Source organism: Anomaloglossus baeobatrachus, chromosome 1, assembly GCF_048569485.1.
Source record: "Anomaloglossus baeobatrachus isolate aAnoBae1 chromosome 1, aAnoBae1.hap1, whole genome shotgun sequence".
Taxonomy (NCBI): domain Eukaryota; kingdom Metazoa; phylum Chordata; class Amphibia; order Anura; family Aromobatidae; genus Anomaloglossus; species Anomaloglossus baeobatrachus.
In genome coordinates this window covers 905,290,695-905,302,097 of record NC_134353.1, presented here as the reverse complement: position 1 = coordinate 905,302,097, position 11,403 = coordinate 905,290,695, and the positions used below count along the sequence as shown (strand labels likewise).

At 51.4% G+C, this 11,403-nt stretch overlaps 1 protein-coding gene across 2 annotated transcripts in view; it reads right to left on the bottom strand.

Moving 5' to 3' along the window:
• Nucleotides 1–418: 418 nt before the first annotated feature.
• PIAS2 (protein inhibitor of activated STAT 2) overlaps nt 419–11,403 on the bottom strand; it is a 262,659-nt gene continuing 251,674 nt past the window's right edge. Inside the window, exons 13-14 of one of the 2 annotated variants that reach the window (XM_075327463.1) lie at nt 7,691–7,728; nt 419–847 (exon numbers count right to left, since the gene is read on the bottom strand). In XM_075327463.1, the coding sequence (XP_075183578.1) occupies nt 707–847; nt 7,691–7,728 (179 nt within the window). In that variant the 3' untranslated portion in view covers nt 419–706. The remainder of the gene's footprint in view (nt 848–7,690; nt 7,729–11,403) is intronic. The other variant, XM_075327470.1, reaches the window with a different exon arrangement.

Sequence of the window (11,403 nt, the reverse complement as noted above, 5' to 3'; positions counted from 1 at the left end):
GCGACCAAAGTAGAACTATTTGGGCTAAATGCAAAATGCTATGTGTGGCAGAAAACCAACACTGCACATCACCCTGAAAACACCAGCCCCACCATCACACATGGTGGTGGCAGCATCATGGTGTGTGAAGGCTTTTCTTCAGCAGGGGTAGGGAAGCGGGTCAGAGTTGTTGGGAAGATGGATGGAGCTAAATAAAGGGTAATCCTAGAGGAAAACCAGTTAGGGGCTGCAGAAGATTCAGGTGTGTGAACGGCTCAGTCACAATCCAGACTGAAGCTTTTTCATGGCACTGAACAATTTCCCGAATCCCTCATAATGTAAACAATCAATAAATCTGATATTTTCCAACTGCAAAAACAGATTATCATTGTTTTGCTTCTATTGCTCATCTGCGCCGCTTATCGGCCACATATATTGAATTTGAAGAATTCGGACACAAGATAGGGATTTTATTATTTGTTTTTTAATAAAAATACTTATTTACAATTACTTTCTTTAGTGCATCCTATATACACAAACTGAACATGTGCAACTCGCAAATCAACAAACAAACTGCAGCAAGAAGATCACTCCGTTCCAGAGGTTGCTCCAAATACCAACAAAAAAACTTCCTGGAGGGCCTTGAGCGTCATAAAGTCTGTAAACAAAACCGTAAATAATAGACGTGTTCTGGAGACCGGTCCTGGATATTCCGGGATCCTCAGAACTATTTCCAGGTGACTTTCTTCTCTTGTAGGTCGCTGCTGACGCAGACTTCAAGGCGGCTGCTCGAGGTTTTGGGCTTGCCAGGAGTGTGCCGGGCTAGGAGAGCTGAGTTGAGACTATCCAAAAACATAGGGTGATAGTACTGCTTGAAATAAATAGTACTCATAAGCACAAAAAAAATCAGACATGGTGAGATTTTTACACTACAGAGCTGTACACCATGAGGGTCAATATGGCTTAAAATGACAGAGGTGGACAGCTTATACTGTAACTGGAGACACGAGATCTATTTAAATGGTTACCCAGGAGGAAAAAAAAGAGAATTTTGTTTACTTACCGTAAATTCTTTTTCTTATAGTTCCGACATGGGAGACCCAAACCATGGGGTGTATAGCTTCTGCCTCCGGAGGACACACAAAGTACTACACTCAAACGTGTAGCTCCTCCCTCCGGGCTATATACACCCCCTGGATGACAATCTAACCAGTTCAGTGCAAAAGCTGAAGGAGGACATCCACCCATAAGTAGAGATAGAGTAAAACTCGGAAAGACCGGAACTCTGTCTACTAACAACAGCCGGTGAAACACACGGAACAAAAAACTGCCAACAGGCAACAGGGAGGGTGCTGGGTCTCCCATGTCGGAACTATAAGAAAAAGAATTTACGGTAAGTAAACAAAATTCTCTTTTTCTTCATCGTTCCTTATGGGAGACCCAAACCATGGGACGTTCCAAAGCAGTCCATGGGTGGGAAATAAACCAAACTGAGAAGTAGGCAAAACCTAACTTCACAAATGGGCGACAGCCGCCTGAAGAATGCATCTGCCCAAGCTCGCATCTGCCGAAGCATGAGCTTGTACTTGGTAGTGCTTCGAAAAAGTGTGCAGACTGGACCACGTGGCAGCCTGACAAACCTGCTGAGCCGTAGCCTGGTGTCTGAAAGCCCAGGAGGCACCGACAGCTCTGGTCGAGTGCGCCTTAATCCCTGGCGGAGGAGGCACCTGAGAACACTGGTAGGCATCGGTGATAGCCGACCTGATCCAACGAGCTAGGGTCGGTTTAGAAGCAGCGAGACCCTTGCGCTGACTAGTGGTTAGCACAAAAAGTGAGGTGCACCGCCTAAAAACGGCAGTGCGTGACACATAGATTCGGAGCGCCCGCACCAAATCTAAGGAATGCAACGCCTTCTCAAAGCGATGCACAGGGGCCGGACAAAGAGAAGGCAATGAAATGTCCTGGTTAAGGTGGAAAGGAGACACCACCTTAGGGAGAAAGTCCGGAGTCGGACGAAGAACCACCTTGTCTTGGTGAAACACCAAAAAGGGGGATTCCGAAGAGAGCACAGTCAAATCACAAACTCTCCTGAGAGAAGTTATGGCTACTAGAAAAACAACTTTCTGTGAAAGTCTAAACAAAGGAACCTCCCTGAGAGGCTCAAAGGGGGGTTTCTGTAAGGCCGTGAGGACCAGATTAAGGTCCCAGGGATCCAAGGGCCGCCGGTAAGGAGGAATGATGTGAGATGCGCCCTGCATGAAGGTGCGCACCTGAGCCAGTCGGGCGATACGCCGCTGGAACAATACCGACAGAGCCGACACCTGTCCCTTGAGGGAATTGAGGGACAGTCCTAGCTGTAGACCGGACTGTAGAAAAGACAGGATGGTCGGCAAGGAGAACGGCCAAGGAGCATGGTCGGAAGAGCGACACCAGGACAGGAAAATCCTCCAAGTCCTGTGGTAAATCTTGGCCGAGGAAGACTTCCGAGCCTGAGTCATAGTGGAGATGACCTCAGAGGGAATGCCTGAAGCCGTCAGGATCCAGGACTCAAGAGCCACGCCGTCAATCTGAGAGCCGCAGAATTCTGGCGGAAGAACGGACCTTGAGAGAGAAGGTCTGGGCGGTCCGGGAGGTGCCACGGCACCCCTACGGACAGACGGAGCAGGTCTGGGTACCAAGCTCGCCTGGGCCAGTCCGGAGCAATGATTATGACTCAACGGCCCTCCATTCCGATCTTGCGCAGAACCCTGGGCAAGAGAGCTAGAGGGGGAAACACATAGGCCAGACGGAACTGAGACCAATCTTGAACCAGTGCGTCCGCTGCGAAGGCTTGAGGATCGTGGGAGCGAGCCACGTAAACCGGAACCTTGTTGTTGTGCCGGGATGCCATTAGATCCACTCCCGGAGTGCCCCACTTGCGGCAGATTGATCTGAACACTGACGGATGCAGGGCCCACTCGCCGCTGTCCACGGTTTGACGGCTGAGATAATCGGCCTCCCAGTTTTCCACGCCTGGGATGTGGACTGCAGATATGGTGGACTTGGAGTCCTCCGTCCACTGGAGGATTCGTTGAACCTCCAACATCGCCAGACGGCTGTGAGTCCCGCCCTGGTGATTGATGTAGGCAACCGCTGTCGCGTTGTCCGACTGAACTCGAATGTGCCTGCCCGCCAACAGGTGGTGAAAGGCTAGGAGAGCTAGAAACACAGCTCTGATCTCCAGCACATTGATCGAGAGGGCTGATTCGGACGGAGTCCAAGTGCCCTGTGCTCGGTGATGGAGAAATACTGCTCCCCAACCGGAGAGGCTGGCATCCGTGGTGAGGATCACCCAGGACGGAGTCAGGAAGGAGCGTCCCTGAGACAGAGAGAGGGGCCGAAGCCACCACTGAAGGGAGCTCCTGGCCTGTGACGACAGAGCCACCAGCCTGTGCAAGGAAGAGATCCGCTTGTCCCAACAGCGGAGAATGTCCAGCTGCAGGGGACGCAGATGGAACTGGGCAAAGGGAACCGCTTCCATTGACGCCACCATCTGACCTAGCACCTGCATGAGGTGTCTGATGGAATGACGGCGGTGCCTCAGCAGAGAGCGCACCGCCAGACGAAGGGACTGCTGTTTGACTAAGGGCAACTTGACAAGTGCCGGCAGAGTCTCGAATTGCATCCCTAGGTAAAGAAGCACCTGGGTCGGGGTCAGAGTGGACTTGGGCAGGTTGACAAGCCACCCGAACTGAACGAGCGTGACGAGCGTGGCGAGCGTGAGTGAGACACTCCGCTGGCAGTCTGCACTGGATGAGGCCTTGACTAGAAGGTCGTCCAGGTAAGGAATCACTGCCAACCCCTGGAGGTGCAGAACCGCAACCACTGCTGCCATGACCTTGGTGAATACTCGAGGGGCCGTGGCTAAGCCGAAGGGGAGAGCCACGAATTGGAAATGTTCCTCTCCGATTGCAAAGCGTAGCCAACGCTGGTGTGAAACCGCAATAGGCACATGCAGATAGGCATCTCTGATGTCGATGGATGCCAGAAAATCTCCTTGGGTCATTGAGGCAATGACCGATCTCAGAGATTCCATGCGAAAGTGCCGCACCTGAACATGCTTGTTGAGAAGCTTGAGATCCAGGATGGGCTGGAAGGAACCGTCCTTCTTGGGGACTAGAAAGAGGTTTGAGTAGAAACCGCTGAACCGTTCCCGGGCGGGAACCGGAACAATTACACCGTTGGCCTGCAGGGATGCCACGGCCTGAGAGAAGGCGGCGGCTTTGGAGCAGGGGGGGGTGGACAGAAAAAATCTGTTTGGCGGGCTGGAAGAAAATTCTATCCTGTAGCCGTGGGAGATGATATCTCGCACCCACTGATCGGAGACGTGTTGAAACCACACGTCGCCAAAGTGGGAGAGCCTGCCACCGACCAAGGACGTTGCTGGCGCAGCCAGATAGTCAAGAGGAGGCTGCCTTAGTGGCAGCGGCTCCTCCGGTCTTTTGAGGACGCGGCTTCGCGCGCCAGTTGGGTTTACGATCCTTGGCTGCGGTAGTGGACGAGGTCGAGGGCTTAGAGGATGACCAGTTAGAGGAACGAAAGGAACGAAACCTCGATTGGTTCCTGCCCTGGACAGGTTTCCTGGTTTTAGTTTGTGGCAAGGAAGTACTCTTCCCGCCAGTAGCTTCCTTAATTATTTCATCCAGTTGTTCACCAAACAGCCTGGACCCAGCAAAAGGAAGACTCGCAAGGTACTTCTTAGAGGAAGCGTCTGCTTTCCACTCTCGAAGCCACAAGATCCTGCGGATCGCAAGGGAGTTAGCGGAGGCCACCGCCGTGCGGTGAGAAGCCTCCAGGATGGCAGACATGGCGTAGGATGAAAAAGCCGAAGCTTGAGAAGTTAAGGCATCCATCTCAGGCATAGAGTCCCTGGTGAGGGAATGTATCTCCGCCAGAGAGGCAGAGACTGCCTTAAGAGCCCACACTGCCGCAAAAGACGGGGAGAACGAGGCTCCTGCCGCCTCATATACAGACTTGGCCAGAAGGTCAACCTGGCGGTCAGTGGGATCCTTAAGAGAAGTGCCATCAGCCACAGCTACGACTGTGCGGGCTGAGATTCTGGACACCGGAGGGTCTACCTTTGGAGACTGGGCCCATTCCTTAACCACCTCTGGTGGAAAAGGAAAACGGTCATCAGAACTACGCTTCGGAAAACGTTTGTCAGGACAGGCCCTGGGCTTGGTAACAGTGGTCTGAAAACTGGAGTGGTTAAAAAACATACTCCTAGCTCTCTTAGGTGAGGTAAACTGGTGTATCTCTACCAGAGAGGCTTGTTCCTCTGACTCTGGTGGGTTGAGGTTCAGTACGGAGTTAATGGACGCAATCAAGTCACTAACATCCGCATCACCCTCAGACAAGTCAATGGGGTACATAGAGGTAGCGTCTGAGCCCACAGTAAACGAATCCTCCTCGCCCTGCACCTCGGCTCGTGAATCAGAGCCGTGGGACGAGGAAGGAGAAGGGTCCCTGCGTCTCCGTTTAGGGGGACGGGGTCCTAGGACATGCTCTGAGAGCTCTGCAGAACTCGGAGCAGCAGAGGCACCCTGAGAAGAGGGCTGATGCATGGTCAGCAGTGTCCGGGACAGCTGCCCCATGGAGTCGGCAAAAGACTGGGAAATAGCTTGGGAAAAGGATGCTACCCAAGCCGGGGGTTCAGCCACCGGGGCCGGAGCAGCTGGAGGGACCCCTGAGGAGGCTCCAGGCTGAGACACAACCATGTTAGCACAGGCATCACAATGTGGGTATGTGCTTGGCTCTGGCAGAATGAGCTTACATGCAGTGCATATAGCGTACAGGTTTGCAGCCTTGCTCCGGGTGACAGACAGCTGCTGAGGTGGAAGCTCTGCAGTAAGAATACACTCATATAGAATGTCCTGAGAGTGTATAATAAAGCCCACAACCAGAGGTTGTGGCTTACCAGACCGCTCTCTGTGTGCCCTCCGGATTCCACAGCTCGGACCCCCAGTAAAGCGTCAGCCTTCCTAGAAAGCAGCAGGTTCAGCAGCCAGCGCCGATCAGTGTGATAAACGCTGAGAAAATGGCGCTGGGAGGAGGAGGGGGGGCGGAGATTAGCCCAAGAGCGGGAAACCGGAGGGCTAAGGAGAGATGCAGGGGAGGGAAACATCTCCTCAGAGAGGAGTGTCCTCCCCTCTGCTGGATGGCCGGTGGGCGGCGCCACTCTATTCCCCTGCATGAATGACATGCAGAGGAAGATGAAACCGAAACTAGGCCCAAACAGAAGCCGGGGCCTAGATTTTAACATGCGGCCGACGAGCAGGCACCTTCGGCGCGGTTCTCAGGGGAAACCCCCAGAACCGGCCGGAATTTACAGTAAAGATAAAAAACATACTTTCCCCCTAATAAAAGTACCCGGGACCCCTGAAAAAAGTCTCAAGGGCCAGTCCCTGAGGGGGGGTTAAACGCTCCTTCCAGCAGGAACCAGACAGGGCTGCGGATGGAGACCGGTCTCCTGCAAGCAGAGAGGACCGAGACGGCTCCCACTTCAAACCAGAGCCTCTCAGAGGATGTTGAAGGAGCGCGGCATGTGAAGGCTCCAGCCTTGTAAAGTCAACCTTAACAGCACCGCCGACACAGTGGGGTGAGAAGGGACATGCCGGGAGTCCAGACTGGACCCGCTTTTCTTCCAAATCTTTAAAATCAAAATAAAAATGAAAAAATGAAAAAAATCAGAGAATGCATGTGTGTGTGTGACCTCCTGAACACAAAGCATTGAACTGGTTAGATTGTCATCCAGGGGGTGTATATAGCCCGGAGGGAGGAGCTACACGTTTGAGTGTAGTACTTTGTGTGTCCTCCGGAGGCAGAAGCTATACACCCCATGGTTTGGGTCTCCCATAAGGAACGATGAAGAAATACGTTCCTCACGGGCATGGATCTATAAAAATAAATGACAAACTAATCGGTATTCGTCCACCAGGATCCAGTGCAAACTGTTCCATGGTCTGCACCACCAAAGGTACTTATCCATGTCACCAGCCAGATGACTGTGAACAGTGCATAATCGGAAAGACATCCGATAACGTCCTAAACACAGGGATGAGAGAACGGTGATGTCAAATCAATGGCTGGACCACATATGACAAGCTTTTCTCCCCCCGTTCACCTTTTGTGTCCCCCTATTTCCTCATAGACTGTAGCTTACGAGCAGGGCCCTCACTCCTCCTGGTATCTTAATTTTGTTATTTTGCATTGTCTCATATTGTCTGTACATGTCCCCTCTGAATTGTAAAGCTCTGCGGAATATGTTGGCACTATAGAAATAAAACTTATTATTATGTCTTGCTTCTTATTGGGCCGCAGATCACGGCAGTGGTCCTGGTCTAGAATTAGGTGGGTGTTGGTAGGGGAGTATCAATTATCATTTTTATTATATTTTTTTTTACAGATCCAAGCTCAAAAGGAAACTTTTCTTGAAGATTACCCCTTTAAGTATACACCATCACAGTATAAGTGTAAACACAGGATTAAACGACAGCTGTGCACATAAGAAAACATTGCGCCTTTCCCAACACTGTAACATCCATCTAGTTTTAATTTAGTGCGGGATTACGCACTAATCATACTGAATGGTTTCTTCTAAATGTGGCAGCATTTGCTTTGACAGATAACTAACCATTTCCTTAAAAAATATGTAATAGAGTGTTTCGTTTACCTGAGAATCCACCGGAACCAAGGACAGAAAATCCAAACCTAGCACACAAAAAAAACCAACATTATTTTTGTGGAAATGCATCACACAGATTCGCTATGTATGACCTTTGATCATCCATGAAAATCAATGTGGAAATTGTTGTATAACTGAATTGAAAACTAAAAAGAAACCTCTCACGATATGTTTAATCTGCAGGTTAACAGCGTAAGGCTATGTGCCTATGGGAGATTGCACCTACGGATATATCCGCAGGTATGTCCGCAGGTTTCCCGCAGCAGCTCCCCGAAATCCGCAGCTATCTATTGCTGCGGTATTCCAGCAAAATATCTGCGGTAAATCTGAAGACATTTGTGCGACTTACCTGCGGAATTCCCGCCCTGTATCTCTATAGCGGAGGGCCAGGAATTCCGCAGCTATTTCCGCAGGAATAATTGACATGCAGTTACGTGCGGCTGCGGGACATCCGCAGCATGTTCCGCAGCTGCACATACCGCAGCATGGACACAGCACTCCCCATGTCTCATAGGATAACATGGGGAGTGTCTGTACTTGCTAAAACCTGCGGATTTATCTATAAAATCCAGATAAATCTGCAGGTTTTCCGCAGCAAAATCCGCAGGTACATGGTCCGGTGGGCACATGGACATCATTGTAAGGCTAACTGCCTAATTGCCATGTGCCCACGGGCGCTCGTACCTGCGGATACATTCGCAGGTACGAGCGCATGTTTCCCGCAGCTGCCCGCCGGCGTCCGCAGCTATTTTTAGCTGCTAGATTACAGCGGAATAGCTGCGGTAGATCTGCGGACATTCATGCGGCTTACCTGCGGAAGTCCCGGCCTCTTATCTCCAGTCGGCTACTGCCCTATAAACATGCCCTATAGACATCACACCCCCGTGCAGACACTGAACTAAACCCGTTTTAGCTTAGTGCCATTAGGAGGCAGACACAGGTCTGCACCACAGCTGGCTGTCAGTCAGTGCGGTTACAGCCGTCACTCAATATACGCTGGGTAAGTTACTAAAAACGAGCCGGTACCAACCCTATATCTGAAGGTCAACCACTGCCAGGAGGAATAAAGTTAATTTCCTCCCAGCAGTGGAGTTTCAGTGCGCGGCTGCAGAACGCTATTATCCTGTAGATTCAACCCATATCTGCAGGTTAATAGCTTTTTTTTTTTTTTTTACATCACAGGTTTCCTTTAAATGTAATTCTTATTGTTAGCCTTCTTGTGGTAGCAGCATGCACTGTTTCATGTATTCCCCAATGAAGGCCATGAGAAAAGAAGGGAATTTTGTTTACTTACCGTAAATTCCTTTTCTTCTAGCTCCAATTGGGAGACCCAGACAATTGGGGTGTATAGCTATGCCTCCGGAGGCCACACAAAGTATTACACTAAAAGTGTAAAGCCCCTCCCCTTCAGCCTATACACCCCCCGTGCTGCCACGGGCTCCTCAGTTTTGGTGCAAAAGCAAGAAGGAGGAAAAGAAGGGAATTTTGTTACTTACCGTAAATTCCTTTTCTTCTAGCTCTTATTGGGAGACCCAGACGATTGGGGTATAGCTACTGCCCTCTGGAGGCCACACAAAGCACTACACTAAAAGTGCAAGGCCCCTCCCTCTCTGGCTATACCCCCCCGTGGTATCACGGGTACTCCAGTTTTAGTGCCAAAGCAAGAAGGAGGAAGCCAACAACTGGTTTAAACAAATTAACTCCGAGTAACATCGGAGAACTGAAAAACCGTTCAACATGAACAACATGTGTACCCGCAAACAGCAAAAACAATCCCGAAGGACAACAGGGCGGGTGCTGGGTCTCCCAATAAGAGCTAGAAGAAAAGGAATTTACGGTAAGTAACAAAATTCCCTTCTTCTTCAGCGCTCTATTGGGAGACCCAGACGATTGGGACGTCCAAAAGCTGTCCCTGGGTGGGTAAAGAAATACCTCATGTTAGAGCTGCAAAACAGCCCCCCCCTACGGGGATGTCACTGCCGCCTGCAGGACTCTTCTACCTAAGCTGGCATCCGCCGAAGCATAGGTATGCACCTGATAATGCTTGGTGAACGTGTGCAGACTCGACCAGGTAGCCGCCTGACACACTTGTTGAGCCGAAGCCTGGTGCCGTAATGCCCAGGACGCACCCACGGCTCTGGTTGAGTGGGCTTTTAGCCCTGAAGGAACCGGAAGCCCAGCAGAACGGTAGGCCTCTATAATTGGTTCTTTGATCCATCGAGCCAAGGTGGCTTTAGAAGCCTGCAACCCCTTGCGCGGACCGGCGACAAGGACAAAAAGTGCATCGGAACGGCGCATGGGCGCCGTGCGGGAAATGTAGATCCTGAGTGCTCTCACCAGATCTAGCAAACGCAAGTCCCTTTCATACCGGTGAACCGGATGAGGATAAAAGGAAGGCAATGATATATCCTGATTAAGATGAAACGAGGATACGACCTTAGGGAGAAACTCCGGAATGGGGCGCAGCACAACCTTGTCCTGGTGGAACACCAAGAAGGGAGCCTTGGATGACAGAGCAGCCAGCTCAGACACTCGCCGAAGCGATGTGATCGCAACAAGAAACACCACTTTCTGTGACAGGCGAGAAAAAGAAACTTCTTTGAGAGGCTCGAAGGGCGGCTTCTGGAGAGCCACTAGTACCGTGTTCAGATCCCATGGATCCAACGGCCGCTTGTACGGGGGCACAATATGACAGACCCCCTGCAGGAACGTGCGCACCTTAGGAAGACGTGCTAGACGCTTCTGAAAAAACACGGATAGTGCCGAGACTTGCCCTTTAAGGGAGCCGAGCGACAAGCCCTTTTCCAACCCTGATTGCAGGAAAGATAGAAAAGTGGGCAATGCAAATGGCCAGGGAGACACTCCCTGAGCAGAGCACCAGGTTAAGAAAATCTTCCACGTTCTGTGGTAGATCTTAGCAGAAGTTGACTTCCTAGCTTGTCTCATTGTGGCTACCACTCCCTGGGATAATCCTGTTGACGATAGGATCCAGGACTCAATGGCCACACAGTCAGGTTCAGGGCCGCAGAATTCTGATGGAAAAACGGCCCTTGAGACAGCAGGTCTGGACGGTCTGGAAGCGACCACGGTCGGCCGACCGTGAGATGCCACAGATCCGGATACCACGATCTCCTCGGCCAGTCTGGGGCGACGAGTATGATGCGGCTGCAATCGGATCTGATCTTGCGTAGTACTCTGGGCAAGAGTGCCAGAGGCGGGAATACATATGGGAGGCGGAAGTGCGACCAATCTTGCACCAAGGCGTCTGCCGCCAGCGCTCTTTGATCTCGCGACCGCGCCATGAATGCCGGGACCTTGTTGTTGTGCCGAGACGCCATTAGGTCGACGTCCGGCACTCCCCATCGGCGACAGATTTCCTGAAACACGTCCGGGTGAAGGGACCATTCCCCCGCGTCCATGCCCTGGCGACTGAGGAAGTCTGCTTCCCAGTTTTCTACGCCCGGGATGTGAACTGCGGATATGGTGGATGCTCTTTCCTCCACCCACATCAGAATGCGCCGGACTTCCTGAAAGGCTTGCCGGCTGCGCGTCCCTCCTTGGTGGTTGATGTATGCCACCGCTGTGGAGTTGTCCGATTGGATTCGGATCTGCTTTCCTTCCAGCCACTGTTGGAAGGCCAGTAGGGCAAGATACACTGCCCTGATTTCCAGAACATTGATCTGAAGGGTGGACTCCTGCTG